The sequence below is a fragment of the Rhinolophus hipposideros genome (assembly GCF_964194185.1).
Source record: "Rhinolophus hipposideros genome assembly, chromosome: 8".
NCBI classification, from domain to species: Eukaryota; Metazoa; Chordata; class Mammalia; order Chiroptera; family Rhinolophidae; genus Rhinolophus; species Rhinolophus hipposideros.
Genome location: NC_138054.1, coordinates 52,425,519 through 52,443,421, shown reverse-complemented (window position 1 = coordinate 52,443,421; position 17,903 = coordinate 52,425,519). Strand labels below are relative to the sequence as shown.

Genomic DNA, 17,903 nt, shown 5'->3' with positions numbered 1-17,903 from the left:
ACTCAGAGAGATCTGTCAAATACTAAACTGTGTCTGTGTAGGATGAGACTCCATGAGGCTGGGAAAGAATATCTACTGAGGATAAAACAACTACCAGAGACTTATCAGCTTAATTACTGGCATAACTTTTACATAATTGGAATTATTTGAATTCCAAACAGAGTGAAGAGATCATGTTGATCACTTCAGTAGAGGCCCCAGAAAAGTCTCTCTTTAGGAGCCCTAGAATGAAACATATTCTGAATCGACTCTAACACAGCTTTAAAACAAGACTCAAAAAGATCAAGGTGTCCTACAGGTAAATTAACTGTTTTGTGAAACAAAACTCAACCATCTTTAAAGGAACACAGCATAATTCAAACAGTCAACAATGAAATTTTACATAGTCAATCCATAGTTAATAAGCATACGAACAAGTGGAAATATGTGACCCATGACCAACAGAAAAAGAAGTTAATAGGACCAGATACAAAAATGGCAGAAATGATGAAATTATCAGACAAAAAACTTTAAATGGATATTATAAACACATTAATCTATTTAAAGGGACACATGAAAATATTTGAGAAATACAAATTCTAAAAATAAGAAACAATTGGTACTTCTAGAGTGAAAAAATTAATTACATGAAGTAAAAAAATAATAATGGATGTCTTCATGACAGATTAGAAATTCCAGAGGAGGGAAACAAGGGAACTTGATGACAGGGCAAGAAAACTATCCAAAGAGAAGCATAGAGAGAAGAAAGGCTGAACAAAATGAACAGAACCTTAGCAATTCAGTTGGTCAATATCAAGGGGTCTAACGTGTGTGACTGAAATCCCAGAGGTACGGAGTCAAAAGATGAGTTAAAAAAAAAACAAAATATTTGAGAAAATAATGAGCAAAATGTATCCAAATTTTCTAAAAATGATAAACTCACAGATCTAAGAAGCTCAATGAAACCAAATCTGTATAAACATAAAGAAAACTATATCAGGACACATTATAACCAAATTGTTGGAGGATAATGATAAAGGCAAATCCTAAAAACAGGCAGACGACAAAAGACTCCTAATAAATAGGAGAGCAAAAGTATAAGCAAACTTCGGAGGTGGCCCCACTCGTGTCCACTTCCAACTCTTACCAACCATTTGGCATGACTTTGACCTGAGCCATTTCAACAGGCCAGAGGTAAATTGATATCTGAGGAAGGAAACAAGAAGGAGGCAGATTACAGTGATAAATTTTATGATGTGCTTTATGGTTTCCAAATCACTTAAAGCCCATTATTTTCTGTGATTCTCACAGCACAATTCTTCCTTTCCAGAAATAATCATTATCTTCTTTTCATCTCCTGATAAAAAGGTAAATCACAAAATACATGATTTGCTCAAGGCTACACTGTAGGAGATAACAAAGTGGATCTGGATCCAGTTTTTCTGAGTCCAATGCCTACAATCTTTCCTCAGAGCTACTTCAATTCTGCTCCCTCACTTCTGAGCAGGCGCCAAGTCTTCAAGGGGGAGGACACGCCGACTCTTCTTGCTTTCCTTTCCCTTCTCCTATCTCAACACTTCATGCCCGAGGAACAGCACAGATGCGGTGGCTGGCTGGGGAGATGGTGATACCTATTCTGGATTTCAGGGTCAGCTTCTCATTAGGTGGGGGCTTAAAGGTAAATTTTTGCAAAAGGGAAGTGAAGAAAATAAACAGCTCAGTCTTGGCCAACTGTTCCCCCAGGCATGCCCGCTTTCCTGAAAGACAAGAACATAAAACGAGTTATCTTCCCAGCTGGTGCCAATGCCCAGCCCTGATTGAAATCTTCTACTGTGTCTTCAAAATCTGAACAGAGGAGGGCATGGTAGGCCATGGGGCTTTCAATCTGACGACCACCTTTCTTAAGCATAAACATTAGTCCAGACTCACAAACTCCAGTGCCTTCAGAGGTCAGAGAGATGAGGCATCAGGATGAAGGGGCATCATGTAGACAATAGAAGTTGGAGGCCTGGGTTGACCTAGAAAGGATGTCTAGCCTACAGGCTTTCAGAAATCAATTAGCAAATAATGACAAAAGCAGAAAAAAAAAACAAAAAACCCTATTTGTTGTTTTTTCAATTCTTAAAAAAAATCTGTCCAAAAATTAAGCCAGTAAATGTCAGAGCGGGGCTTCTGAAGCACAACGCATCTTTCCCCTATGTCACATTGTCCTTCTCAATGATTGGGGGCCTCACTGACATGGATGTGCTCCACGTATGAACTGCTTCAGCCTCCCTCCTTGAACAGTCCTTGTACATGGCGGTCCTTCCCCCAAAAGGGCCTTTGCTTGTAATGTGTGGGCCCCAGGCTGGATCCTTCAGGCCATGGCTCATGCTTGGCCCTGTCCTAACCACATCCTACCCCAGTTGTGTGAGTCCAGAGCTGGAGGCAAAGGGCAGAGATCCAATTCAACTCCTCCTACTTCATAGCCATGTGATTCGGGGCAAATGAAGTTACCTCCCTTGGGATTAGTGGAAATGTGTGTGTTTAAGACGGGAACTTTAGTTTATGTATTCTGTGAGCTACACACTGAATACAAAGAATGCATACAGCAAAACAAAGTATTTTAATACATCTTCTGGATAATCATAAACATTTTAGCTATAAAACAGCATATCCCTAACTTCATCTGGTTAATTATAAAAAAAGAAGAAGAATACAATTGAAAAGACTACCTTTAAAAAAAGCCTTCTGGGTGGTAGCGTAACTAAAATAGCTCTGTGTATATTACACTCCTTTACTATGATACTCCATATTACACCTTTTATTCTAAAATCTTCTCAAATGTACAGAAAACTTGCAAGAATAATATAGAAAAACTTTTTTTTCCAGAGTCATTTGTGTATAAATTGCCTATACAGCACCCAGGAAATTTCAGTATGAATTCCCTGAATCAAAGACATTCTCTAGCATAACCACAATATAACTGTCAAATTAGGAAATCACCACCATCTTCTCAGAGCCCAATCAGGTTTTGCCACTTGTTCCAATAATGTCCTTTATTGTTAAACGATCAAGTTTAGCATGGCAGATTACATTAGGCTGTAATGCAAAGGAATTCTCAACTTTCATGACTTTGGTATTTTTGAAGATGACAGACCAATTATTTGGTAAATGTCTCTCATGTTTCCCATGATTAGGTTCAGGTCATGAGATCATGCATTTCCGGCGGGAATATCGCCAGAGTGAGGCTGTGCTCTTCTCATTTCACCCTATCAAGTGGTACACGATTTTGATTGGTTCCATTATTAGTGAACTTTGATCACTTACTTAAACAGATCCCTACGAAATTCTCCCCTGTACAATTATATTTTCTCTTTGTACAACTAATAAATACTACTCGAGACTATATTAATAGACCATTCCTCATTGAATTACTGTGTTTCGCTGAAAATGAGACCTAGCTGGACCATCAGCTCTAATGCGTCTTTTGGAGCAAAATTAATTTAAGACCAGTCTTTTTTTAAATATAACATAACACCAGGTCTTATATTATCACTCCAAAAGATGCATTAGAGCTAATGTTCCGACTAGGTGTCATTTTCAGGTAAACATGGTAGCTTCCATTGCTATTTCTTGGCCAAATTAGTTATTACTCTAATGGCTGCCGATTCATGACTTTTAAAATGTCATCATTCCCTCCACATTTCTTAGCATTCTGGGAAAGGAAATGCTTTTTCTCCTCCCCATTTTATTTATTAACTCATTTATTTATATCAATATGAATTCACACATTTCTGTTTTTATTCAAAGGGTGAAAGTCTATTATTATTTGCCTTGATGCTCAAGATATTCCATATTTGGCTAGTAAATGCCCTTTCAAGCTGGTATTTCCTTTCTTTTGGACACAAAAAGATATCCCAGGCTCATTTTATGCTTTCTCTTCCTCACCCTGGAATCAGCCATTTTCCACAGAAGTCCTGGTTCCTTTAAGTGGATAATGATATCTGGAAACCACATTAGATCTGGACATTAGAGAAGCTCACTGGTATCAAGGTGGTGTTGTACTCAGGACATCTCAGTGGGTAGAGCTAGGAAACCCATGTGTGTATGTAATGTGAGAATATACACACCCATATTTCCATTTACAAGGCCTCACAATTAAGTTCGCAAAATTGTTGCAACGGTATTGCTAATATTTTTTCGATATTAGAGGGATCAGTCATTATCAATTTCTACCAACTTTACAGTTAACAAAATTTACTATTTGGAGGTGCTGAAAAGGCTGCATGAGAAAGTTAGACGACCTGAATTTTTCGCCAACTATTCATGGCTCTTGCATCATGACAATGCACCAACTCACACGGCACTGTGTATGAGGGAGTTTTTAGCCAGCAAACAAATAAGTGTATTGAAACACCCTCCCTATTCACCTGGTCTGCCTCCAATGACTTCTTTCTTTACCCAAAGATAAAGGAAATATTGAAAGGAAGACATTTTGAAGACATTCATTGCATTAAGTGTAATACAACGACAGCTCTGATGGCCATTCCAGAAATAAGTTCCAAATTGCTTTTAAGAGTTAACTAGGCGCTGGCATCAGTGCATAGCTTCTCAAGGGGAGGACTTTGAAGGTGACCGTGTGATATTCAGTAATGAGGTATGTAGCCCTTTTTCTAGGATGAGTTCGCGACCTTAATTTTCAGATCTTCATATATTTATTTCTACATCTATCTACCTACCTATCAAAAAATAGAGTTCAGATCCATCACCCCGATTCCAACCCAACAAAACAGTTCATTCCATTAGCTCCCTTTCTCTATTTGTATCTTCCTCCCACTATCTTTGATGGTGACTCCTGGATCAGCACCCCATTTATATAACTTATCTCCCTTCGCTGTCACAAGCACACTGTGCAGACCTCACCTCATCTTGATCATGCTCTGACACCCGCTTTAGGCTTCTGCCATCCCCTCCCTGTCGAATTCCGTTCTCACCCCACTTGGACTGCAGTACCCCACATTGGTCACTACCATTATCCCTCTTCCATGTGTATTAACCTATTTTCTCCCTAAATATACATATTCAATGCAAACAGAAAAAATGTGAAAAAGAAAAGTATAAAAAAAGACAACAAGAGATGTAAAAATGCCATGGTTAAGACCTCAAAGCCCCAGTTTCATTACCTATAAAGTGGTGATGCCAATTTGAACCTTGTAAGTTTACACAAGAACATGCTGCATGGGAACTTTTTTTTCCTGCTTCATTTGTTGTCATATCCTCAGCGCTAAATACTTGGCACATAATAGATGCTCAGAAATATTTATTGAACTGAAGAATTGGGAAATTACTTGAAATAATCTATGAAACATACCTTTTTCAATACTAACAAATATATTCAGAATTTTTGTTATTCATTTGACAATGTTTTAAGTAAACCTCTTTTTGGAACTGGCTGTTTTGGAAACATGAGCGTTTTTATAGCATCCTCTTTTGCATTACTGAGTTGTCTACCATGCAAATGCATTAACTAGATTCTAAAAGCTAATTAAAATTAGAAAAGGCAGAAGGACTTCTTCTGGGAGTGTTTATACTGTCAAGCTGTGGTAATCAGAGTCACTCCTGATGCCCATGATAAGCAAGCAGCCCCTTTCCTTGATCTCCCTCATCCCCTTATTATAAATTGTCTCAAGTTCTATATGAGTGGGTGGCCCTTAAAAAGAACTTGGGACATTTAAAGATTCTCCAAAGACGACTACTGCCCAGCCTTCTCTGTGAGCAAGAGATGAGGTCTGAGTCTCTGTCCCCAGTGTTCTGAGGGACAGAACAAAGTGAAGCTGAAATCAGAAGCCAGTGAGGGCTGAGAAGTGAGGGCAGCCTGAAGCAATGCTGACCAGGGAGTCCTGCGGTGCAACCACAGCCACAGGAGTCACGCTGGGCAGGGCTATCTGGAGATGGTTCAACTAAGGCAAAAGACTGCAGGGAGAAGAGCAGGAAGGGCTGAGAGTGCGACTCTGGACTCACACACTCATCCTTTGCAACTTACCTATTGAGAAAGGCAGAAAGGCTTCCCTTTTCTTAAACTGTCCATTCTCCAGAAAATGCTCCGGATTGAATGTGTCAGGGGTGGCCCACTCTGTGGGATCCCTGTGCAGTGCAGTCAGATTAGTCAGGATTATGGTCCCCTGGAGAAGGCAGAAAAGACTCAGGCAAGACTTGCCCCTCACAACACACCTCTGCAGAGGGGTGGAAGTCCCCTGCTCCCAAGCCCGGGCCTGACCACATCCCCCCGCCCCAACCCACCATCTTCTGAGACACCCACCCCACCCATGACCCTGCTCTTTGCCACGGGATAACTTGCAATGGTGCACTGGAATCGCCTGCTGGGAATTTTACTAGGGGAATGTGGCTCCTCTTCACTGCAGTATGGCTCTTATCCACAGGGACAATTAAGTGTAGGAGTAGGGAGCGGCACATACGCATCAACGAGAGAAGAACACAACAGCTTGCCAGTCAGTACTGCACCAAAATCAACCCCTTTGCTCAGTGAAGTGAAAATTATGGCAGCTCTTCGAAGCTTTACGAAGGTAAAAGGTGTCTCATTCTGTTCCTCCCATTTTCTTCCCTCCAATGTCTACTTCACTGCAGAAGAGGTTTAATAATAGAATCAGGTGCCCAGTAAAAGGAACCACTACCATGAAAGTATACAGAAAGAACCCCAATAGTCCTCCTTAAAGCCTGCCTTCCCTCATTGTGCCTTCATCTGATCCTTCATTGAGTCTGTCCAATTTTACTTGAAATTTCTTTTGATTCTCTCACCTCCATTCTATGCCCACTGTCGCCGTCGTTGTCCAGGCTACCAGCCTTGCTTGCTTATACTCCTATAATAGCTGGCTAACTATGCCTCATATCCTCTCTTTCCCCTTTCAATATGCTCCACACTCTGAAAGCAGAGTGATCTTTGGACATCCTTTAGTCATGTCACACCCATCTACCCATCTGCCTACAACTGGAACTGGATAGATACCCTTCAATAGGTTCCCATCACTCTGAGCTGAGAGATCCATTGCCTGACCCCTGTTTGGGCCACACGCTCTCTGCCTGCACTCTCTCTCCTATTACCTTGGCCTGCTTTCAATTTCTCAAACATGCTGTGTTCCCACTCATCCCATGTCTTTTTAAATGTTGTTTCTAGTTTCTGGAATGTCTTTTCTCCCCTTTGTCACTGAGCTAACTCTTAATTATTCTGTTATCCTCAGTTCCAACATCACTTCCTTTCAAAGACTTCTCTTACCCCTCCTGCTGTTTACTGCCCATTCCAGCCAGCCAGTGAAATTTTTGAAACCAGTGAATTTTTTCCCTTGGGCAGTTATGGTTTCTATGCATGCACTTGCATTTTGATTTTCCTCTGGGTTGTTTTCCCAGACCTGAGCATTTCAGGTGCTTAACGATCATTTGTTGAATTAATAAAGAATAATCACTGCTGTCTTAAGCACTTTCTATACTAAGCATTAGATTAAATGTACTACATGCTAGACCTCACTTTACCTCCACCTGTGAGGTAGGTTTAAACGCATTTTACAAATAAAGACATTGAAGCTCCTAGAGGTTAATAATGTGCCCTGAATTATGTAATGGGAAGAGACAGAGCCACAATTTCCAGCAGGCCTACTTGACATCAGAACCATGGCTCCTAGCCTTTACAACATAATCAATTAGATCTCTGAGTTCCCAGGATGGTCAGTAAAGTCGACATTAAAAATCGGTGGGAGAACGAGTCTGTTGAGCTGTGCTGGCTCTCTGGACCTCAATGAATTGCTAGAAAATTGCAAACAGCACCTGTGAAATAATTTAAACCTCAGCTTTCACCTACAACAGTCAATCAGTTAGAAAATAGTGAATGTAGTAGCTATAGGAATAGCTGCTGTTCTTGACTCTGCAGGGAAGTGACCAAGGAGTATCCAATGGGTAAGGTTCTCGGGTTCAAGCCTCTTGAGATCTTCTCCAGGTACAACACACATAATAAAACCCACACCAGCTGGAATGGACCCACCACGTGGTGAGAAAGCAAAGGAACTGTAAATGGGAAAGTGAGCAGAGAGGACGCTAGGGGGCGGAGGAGAACTGCCTGCTGAAATCCTAAAATGGGTGGGAGGAGTGAGATCACAATTTCCTTTGTGAGGAAACGGAATTTAACAGGGACCAACTGAAAACAATTGCAAGAAGACTCTTTTAAGTCAAAGTAAGTTAACTCCTATGTAGAGAACATGGTTTAGTACAAAGAAAGATGAGTCTGGGAATGAGAACAGATCTGGTTCTGCAACTCAACTCGTCACTTCGTAGTTGGGAGTTCTGACACAAGTTGAATTGCTCTGAGCTTTGATTTCTCAGTCTATAAAATAAGAATTATTCTGAGGACTAATTAAGACATTTTGAAAGAACCTATGCAGTCCATGGCACATAATTATTGCTTAATAAGTGTTGGTTCCGTTCTCTCCTTTTCTAATAATTAATTTTGCACACACTTGTATTGGTTTCTGTTATGAGACAGTCCCAAACAGGGCTGTAAGTAAAAGCTGGACAAATGCCTGTGGGGATAGTATGCTAGAAACACCAGCACTTATGTGATTGTCTCAACTGTCCCCTCGTATTGTATTATGCTACGAGCCCAGGATTGTGAGGCAGAATTTCCCAAAGTAAATCTGGCAAGTCCCTAGTCCTGTGTGATGCTCTAATAAGATTCGATGACAGTCTGACTACGAAATGCTGCCTGCTGTATCTCCACAAAGATTCACAGTACACTTTATATAACAAAAACAACAGTGAGAAATTCTACAGCAAAGAAAAGTCTATCTTTGCCTAAATGTATTTGACCTGAGAATCCCTCTTTCCCTCCATAATAACTATCAATATCTCTAAAGGCCACACAAGAGGGAAAAAACTAGCGTTCAATAGGGTATAACATACCTTGCTCCCCATTTAAGTGATCCCCCAGGGCAAGACTACAATGTCACTTTTCAAGTTCAGATTCGTACCATTTAAAAAGATACACTTGAAGATCTGAGTTAAGGAGTCCCTAATTACCTTGGGCAGGTGGTATCCAGCCAGGGTGGTGTCAACTGTCACTTCCCTGGGCACATTCATGGGGATGATATTTCCCATTCTCTGCACCTCATGGATAACGGCATTGGTGTAGGGCATGGACTCTCGTGCTGCCATGCTCGGTGGCTGCGATCGGCCAATCACTGTGTCAATCTCAGCTTGTACTTTTTCTGGAAAAGGAGAGAAAGTTCTAGTAGTCCATTACGTCACAACTTTCCTTGAGCCTGGTTACGCTAAGGAATGGAGTAACCAGAATCAGAATGGCTAAAATTAGAGTAGGCTTTCTAGACTCTTATTTCTCAAGGAAGTGTAAGAGTAGAAAGCAGGCCCTGGTGTAAGACAATTCTGGTTGCACACATTTGCTCTAACCAATTACTCTTCTACGTTACTTAAAATCTTTGATCCTCAGTTTCCTCTTATTATGTGAGGCTAAATCTACCTTTAAGGATATTTTGAGATTTATGTGACCTGATATAGGTGAGCTTCCAACAAATGATAGAAACTGTTAATTGTTTCTTAATATTTGTTTTTTCCTTTTTCTATAGTAATGGAGATTTTAACTGAATACCTGGTTTCCCAGCCAGACTAATTTCCCGCATTTTTTTTGTGACTGAATGTGACTATGTGACTAAGTTATGAACAATAGAATGTATGTAGGAGGGATGTTTAATACTTGCAATATGTCCTTAGAGAAGGGTATATGCTGCCTTGTTCTTCTTCCCTTCTTTTTGGTGGAAAAGCAATTGTAGGGTGGAGGCATTGAGAGTGGCATCATTTTAGACACAACAGAAAAACATATTGGAAAAGGCTTGGAACCCAAATGGCTCTGCAGAGTCCACTTTAAAATTTTCATGTGAAAGTGAAATAAATTTCTATCTTACTACTTTTATAGTCCATTTAAAAAATAAAACAGTGGTAGAATATACATAACATAAAATATATCACCTTAATCATTTTTAAGTGTAAAGTTTAATAGTGTTAAGTATATTCACATTATTATGTAAGCAATCTCCAGAACTTTTTTATTGTGCAAAATAGTAACACTACATTCATTAAACAATGACTCCCCATTTTCCCCAACCTCTGGCAACTACCATTCCACTATCTGTTTCTGTGAATTTGAGTGCTCTTGATACTACATATAAGTGGAATCATACAGTGCTCATGTCTTTGTGACTGGATTATTCAACTTAACATAATGTCTGAAAGGTTCATCCATTGCAGCATGCATCAGAATTTTCTTCCTTTTTAAGGCTGAATGACATTCAATATACCCCACATTTTGTTTATCTGCTCATCCATCAGTGGCCACTTGGATTACTTCCACCTCTTGGCTCTTGTGAATAATATTGTTATGAACATGGGTGTAAACTTTTATCATCTTAAGCCATTATTATTTTAGAGCTTCTGTTGTAGAAGCCAAGTCTATGAAGCCAAGTCTTAGAAGCCAAGTTCTAACTAGGCAGCTTTTAAACTGTTTTAAATGTAGTTCACAGTTACAAAGGCATTTTACATCATGACACAGAATATATATATATATATATATATTCATTAAGAAACTTATCCTTACTACATGGGAAGCTTTCTGATCTTTTTTATTTTATTTTTTAGGAAAAAAGATCCAGTAAGTTGATTTTATATCCTTTTAATAAACTAGTTTAAAAAACTGTATCATAACAGATCTGATCCATCATGTGCTCAAACTGTTCTGGGACCTGGAGAGAGAAAAATAATTATAACAGTCACAGTCATTGAGTGGGGAAGACATGCAATCTGAGGAGAAGATATATAAATAATGTGAGATAAGGACAGTAATGGAGGTGCATTAGGTCATCTCTAGAGGAAGAAAATGCTCGTAATTTCTTAGACAAGAGGGGAAACAACGTATGAGGGGTAGTATTTAGTAGATTCTCCAAACAGAGCTAGTGGTTCACCATGTAGAGAAATTAGGGAGATACATTCTTGTAGATGGAAGAACAGGTGTGATGATACAGAGGCATAAGTAATGACCGTGCAAAGAAAATGACGTGTAATTCAGTGAAGCAACCATGAGGGGAGGCGGACTTGAGGCTGCTAAGGCAGAGAGGCACATCCATCCGAGCTGTGATACAACGGACCAAGGGAGTCGGAACTTCATCCACATGGCAGTGGATGACATCACTCAAAAGGAGGGAAGGCTGGGACCATATTTACCTCCCTCCCTCCCTCCCTCCCTCCCTCCCCCCTCCCTCCCTCCCTCCCTCCCTCCCTCCCTCCCTTCCTTCCTTCCTTCCTTTATTGCTATGTACGATCCCACTTTCCCTAGAACCAGATTTCATGTGAGAATATAACTCTTTCCTGGAACTCACCACAATGTCAATTACCTTCACCGGTTTCCCCACTACACTGAGTTTCCTGATGGCAGGGTCTCTTATATTTGTATTATGTGGATCCATCACAATCCTGACAGAAAAATTGAAGAGCCTGCCCATTCTGAGTCTACATTGCCTCCTACCTATCTTTCCATTCTACCATGCTATCTGTTTCTGTCCCCAACTTGGGGCAGTGTGTTCCAGGAGGCACTATTGTGTCCTGGCCCAGGCCTACTCCCTGACACGCTCACCTTGAATTTCTGGGTAGAGAGCCATGTAAAGCAGACCCCAGCGCAGTGTTGTTGAAGTTGTCTCCGTTCCAGCAAAGAACAGGTCCAGGGTACTGACGATGAGGTTTTCGTCATTGAAGCTTGATGTAGGATTGTCCGCATTCTAGAAAGCATCATGCTTATTAGTTTATTCAGAGGGTTCTCAGTTGCCACAACACGCAGAGGCTTCACGTGGAAGGGAAGATCCCCAGGAGAAATGGCTTTTCCCTCGGTCTCCTCAGGGGGCAGGGTCTTATTACAGCAATATCATTATTAGCATCATCCTGCCCAACTGCTGGAAGCTGTCATTAGTTTGGGTGGGTGAAAATCACGACAACTATTATTTATGCGTATAATTTGGGAGAAGCTATCTGTAAGTGGAAAGAGAGGCTATGAGTGGAGAGACAGACTTGGGTTCCAATATTAGCCACACAATTCACTATATCTATGACCCAGGGCAAGTGACTTAACCTCTCTGGGCATCAGTTTCCTGTGTTATACATAGAAACAGCAAAACACACCCATGAAGATGACATTAGGAATCACGTGAGTTGCAAAGGGCACACAGCAAATACTCATCAAATATTTACACTGATACTGGAAGTAATAAACTGAATTCCTCTTATGTACAGTAATTTATACGTCTCTCAGTTAATCTTTTCCTCCTCGGTGGAATCTTTCTGATTCTATTAACCAATCCTCATGGCATTTCATCACCTTTACCCCTTCCTCTGAAAGCTTCAATATGTGAACATTCCCTCCACATGTGGTCCCATATGTGCCCACCACATAGCAAGTGAAGTCTCCTCCTCTGAGCAGAAGTCAACGCTTCTGTTAATATTGTGCCAATAAGTTGAAATAAGGCAGGAGATGGGAAAGAAATCCACCATTCTGCCAACTGCCACAGTAGGAACAGATAGTGTGATGAGTCAAAAACTATGACATTAATGCAATGATGCGTATTAATCAGAAGGGTTAGTGTGTTCAAAGCTACACATCCAATTTGGCTCTTTCTCCTGCTTCTTGCCAATAATGTTGGGAAGTGGATGATGTGGGGTCCCACTTAGGCACTGAGGATTAGCTCTGGCATCCGACTCAGCTTTACATGGGTTCTGCACTGGGGACTGAGGGAAGGGGTAGGTCACTGGGCACAGGTCCAACTAATAATGAAACGGTGCTCTGAGGCTCAGTTCTTATCTTTCCTTTTTTCATATAGCTCCTTCAGCTATGCGTGTAGGGTAGAGAATAGAAGATGAAAAGGCAGTATTTGGGCATTCCCAAGGCCTCAAGCCAAATGCCACTGAACCCCTGTCTTTATTTCTAATTACCTCATCCATCCTGACTTAATGGTCCTCTTACACTCTATGAAATACTGCCTCTATATTTATTCCCCTGTGGTAGGCTGGTAATGATCCACAAAGATGTCCATGTCTAATTACTGGAACCTGTGCATGTTATCTCATATGGAAAAGGGACTTTATAGATATGATTAAGGTGATGACCTTGATATGATTAGATTATCCTGGATAACCACAGTGGGCCCAAGATAATCACAAGAGGCAAGAGGGTAGTAAGGGAAGATGTAAGGATGGTAGCAGAGAAGATGCTGCATTGATGGCTTTGACGATGCAGGAAGGAGCCATGAGCCGAGCAATATAGGCAGGCTCTAGAAGCTGGAAAAGTCAAGGAAATAGATTCTCCTCTATAGCTTTCCAAGGAGCCAGCCCTGCCAACCCTTGACTTTAGCACAGTCCATCTGGTTTCAGACTTTTGACCTTCTGAGCTGTAAGATAATAAATTTGTGTTGTTGTGAGTCACTAAGTCAATTTATTACGGCATTAAAAGGAAACTAGTATATCTACTTCCCCATCCCTCCCATTTGTTCTTTAAAAACAAATCACAATAAACAACTTTGTATTCCTTACCTTTTCTATTTCTTTGAGGTATGCATCAATAAAATCCCTTGTTTTTTCAGAATCCCAATCTCTCCTGTGGTTTTCAATTCCACGGGCAATAAACAATTTTAGTTTCTCCCATTTGACTAAGACTGTTTTGTGGGGTCCAGGAATGAATTTCATTATCCATGGAAAGACATTATTGAGCTAATTGAGAAAAACAATCATGGAGACAACATGGTGTCAGTTTTCCACTTTTTCAGATAACCCAAGTGTTCTCTTTCTAGCTTTTCTTTGTTTACACTTAGATCTTCACTCTTCTCATCAGTCTCATCCCTCTTCTCATCACTCCAGCAAAGCATTTCAGCCCTCCGTCCAAAATATATCCAGTTTCAGACCACCTTACACCACTCCAACTGATTTGTCATCGTAGTACAAACCACCATTTCTAACCGGGATTCTGTAACAGCCTCCAACAGTTTTTTTTGTTTGTTTGTTTTGTTTTTAATTTTTCTTGTTTTTTAATTGGGGAATATTGGGGTACAGTGTGTTTTTCCAGGGCCCATCAGCTCCAGGTCATTGTCCTTCAATCCAGTTGTGGAGGGCACAGCTCAGCTCCAAGTCCAGTGGCCATTTTCAATCTTTAGTTGCAGGGGGTGCACCCCACCATCCCATTCGGGAATTGAACCGGCAACCTTGTAGAGCTCACGCTCTAACAAACTGAGCCATCTGGCCGCCCCCTCCAACAGTGTTTCTGATTCCATTCTTAACCCCATTCCCCATCTATATTCCACAGAACTTCCAGAATGATCATTTACCAGTTTAATCAGATCATTTCACTTTCTGGTTCTTAGTTCTTCAATGACTTTCCATGACACACTTAAACTTCTACATCATTCTCTGAGTATATAAGCTCTACCCGAGCTGGCCCCTGCAAACACCTGTCTCATCCTTTGCTGTCACTTCCTGCCATCGTACTTTCTCCAGTCCTGCCCCATTGGCCTCTGTGATGGCATGAAGGATGATAGTCCTGTTTAGGCCTTTGCATTCGCTACTCCTTCTACCTGGAATGTTCTTCCTCTGAAATCTGTATAATCCCAGCCCCTCTTCACTTCATTAAAGTGCTGCTGAAAGGTCTACTTGGAGTGGTGTTACCTGATGATCTTATAAGTGGCAGCACCCCTGTCACCTCTTCCCATTCCTTTATTCTGTTTTGTTTTCTTCATGGCAATTATCATGTGTGAGTGATATAATATATGTTATACATGTGTAACATATATACGTGTGTAACATATGTAAAATATAATATATATAATAAAATATATATTATATATGTACATATATAAATAATCATGTATATTTGTTAAATATATACATATGTGTGTGTGTGTGTGTGTGTGTGTGTTTGTGTGTTTGCCCTCACTGAGGTGTCGTCTCCATGTGGATAAGACATTTTTTGTGAAATACAATAGTTTTGGAATATATTTTCTCTAACAGTATCTGGCTGTTTTCTACCTGACACTGCCCCTTCTTGCCCTTCCAGGAATTTCTTTTCCCTGGGGAACATCAGCTGGGTACCCACTGAACTCTCAGGACTCCCTGTGTTCTGTCTTAATAGAAAAAAGAAAAATGGAATCACTGAATTGGGGACCACCGTGACTAGAAGTGAGAACAAGGAATTCATAAATAAATTTTACAATAATAATAATAATAGCTCATATTCACTATGCACTTTTCATGTGCTAGGAGTCATACTAACTTCTTTATCCATTTTGGTGTGATGGCTCCATAACCTCCAGGCAGAGATGCTAGCTAGGATTAAATAATAATAAATCCACTTCTGGACACCAGAGAGGTCCCTCAACACTTGAGGCTGGTTTTTCCCTGGAAATATCTTCCAAATCCAGAAAATTGGCTGACAGACTAATTAGCTGAACAGTTTTTGACAGACTCACAGTTCTTGAAGGACAAAAATGGAATGCAGGGCTCACCAAGTGAGGGGTGAGATTTGAGGCTAAATGTCTTTATCCTACCAAATTAGGAGGTTGATTATATCCTGTTGATGGGCATGTAAATACTGTAACTTTGGGAATCTTTAGGCATCTTTAATGTCCTGGAATACATGTATATGTAGGAGAAATGAGTGGATGTATCCACAGGAATAGTTGTACTAGAATGTTTGTGGCAGCTTTATTCCTAACATCCAAAACCTTGAAACCACCCAGGTGTCCATCAGCAGAGAATAGAGTAACAAAGAGTGACATAGTTATAAAATGGAATACAATCAGAATTTTCCAAAAGAGCCACTAACACAGTTGAATCTCAAAACAACCTGCCAAGGGTGAAGCCAGGCACAGATGAGTACTTCTGAGGGAGGAGGGAGATGGCTGGTTTCGGGAAGGATGTGGAGAGGAGAGACTCAAAGGCAATGACACCATTGCGCTTTTTAAATAAAACATCGGTTCATAAGTGCACGTCATATCACAAATATTTAACAACATCATCAAAACCACTAGAGTCACAGACTGATTTCAGATAAGTTTGTGTTGAAGTCAGGTTTAAAAAGTTATGTTTTAGATTAAATAAACCCATCTGTGTCTGACCTTTGCCCCAAAGTCCTTAGCCAAGACATAAAAAGAGAACCCCTTACATGGCAGCAAATTGACATCTCCAGACATAAGACTTCATCTAGCAACCTCAGCATTTCTTGGAATTGATCATCCTGGTACTCGAAGCGCTCCCCAAAGGTGATGGAGCAAATAATATTGGAAACTGCACTGTTGATCTTGAAATGAGGGTTAAAAGGCTGTCCTGCAGGTGGAACAAAAGATGGATCCTTCAGATTGGTTTGTTTCTGTTTTCTACTAGATTCTATTAGGTTGGTGCAAAAGTAATCATGGTTTTTGCAATTATTTTTAACCTTTTAAGCCACAATTACTTTTGCACCAACCTAATGCATGATATATGACATACTAAGTACAGAAACACATGTGAGTCTGGCCACAGCACATTACACAGGGTCTGACATATAGCATGCACTCAGGCCTTGGAAGTCAAACTGATGACCAGGGTTTAAAATCAGTAATGTCTTTATTTCTTTTAAAGGATTAAAATACATATACATATGTATGTGTACACACACACACACACACACACACATATAGTATAGCTAACATACAATATTATATTAGTTTCAGGTACAAACAACAGTTATTCAACATTTATATATCTAAAAAGAAGTGATCACCATAAGTCCAGCAGCCATCTGACACTGTACCTCCCTATCACAATATTATTGACTGTATTTCCCATGCTGAATATTACATCCTCACGAGTTATTTCTTTTTTACCTGGAAATTGGAACCTCTTATTCTGCTTCAACTTTTCCCCCCTTTTGTAATTTTCAATTGCAGTTGACATTCAATATTATTTTATATTAATTTCAGGTGTACAGCATAGTGGTTAGACATTTATATAACTTAAGAAGTGATTCTCCCTGACTAGTCTAGTACCCACCTAGCACTGTACACGTTATTACCATATTATTGACTATATTCCCTATGCTTTAATTTACATTCCCATGACTATTCTGTTACTTCCAATTTATATTTATTAATGCCTTCACATTTTTCACCATCCTCCAAATCTCTTTCAACTATCACCCCAATAAATCTAACACCCAACTGACACTATATAGTTATTAAAATATTATTGACTGTATTCCTTAAGCTGTATCCTCATACTCATGACTACTTTGTAACACCAACTTCTACTTCTTAATCTCTTTCCCTTTTTCACTAATTCCCCAACTCCCTCCCATCTGGCAACCATCAAATTGTACTCTGTATCTATAAGTTTGTTTCTGTTTTGTTTGTTTATTTTGTTCTTTAGATTCCACTTATAAACGAAATCACATTACATCTGTTTTTGATGTCTGACACTCCACACAGCGCAATTCCTTCCAGGTCCATCCACGCCGCAGCACATGGTGAGAATCCATTCCCTTTTTATAGCCAAGCAATATTCCACTGTATAGATGTACCACCTACTCTTTATCCATTCTTCCATTGACAGACACCCAAGTTGCCTTCTCCTCTTGTCCATTGTAAACAATGCTGCAATGAACATATGGACGCACATATCCCATGGAAGTAGCGTTTTGGTTTCCTTTGGATAATTTTCCAGAAGTGGGATTACTGGGTCCTTCTTTGTCACTTGTTATGGCCTTTGTTTTAAAGTCTATTTTGTCTGGTATAAGTATTGCTACCACAGATTTTTTTGCTTGTTTCCATTTTCATAAAATATCTTTTTCCAATTCCTTTACCTTC

The 17,903-nt window shown here is 40.1% G+C and overlaps 1 protein-coding gene across 1 annotated transcript in view; it reads right to left on the bottom strand.

The window, feature by feature from the left end:
- Window positions 1-291: 291 nt before the first annotated feature.
- CYP2J2 (cytochrome P450 family 2 subfamily J member 2) overlaps window positions 292-17,903 on the bottom strand; it is a 32,181-nt gene continuing 14,569 nt past the window's right edge. The window contains exons 4-9 of the mRNA XM_081057520.1: window positions 16,226-16,386; window positions 13,606-13,782; window positions 11,663-11,804; window positions 9,043-9,230; window positions 6,005-6,143; window positions 292-1,736 (exon numbers count right to left, since the gene is read on the bottom strand). Coding sequence (XP_080913646.1) covers window positions 1,558-1,736; window positions 6,005-6,143; window positions 9,043-9,230; window positions 11,663-11,804; window positions 13,606-13,782; window positions 16,226-16,386 — 986 coding nt within the window. The 3' untranslated portion in view covers window positions 292-1,557. The remainder of the gene's footprint in view (window positions 1,737-6,004; window positions 6,144-9,042; window positions 9,231-11,662; window positions 11,805-13,605; window positions 13,783-16,225; window positions 16,387-17,903) is intronic.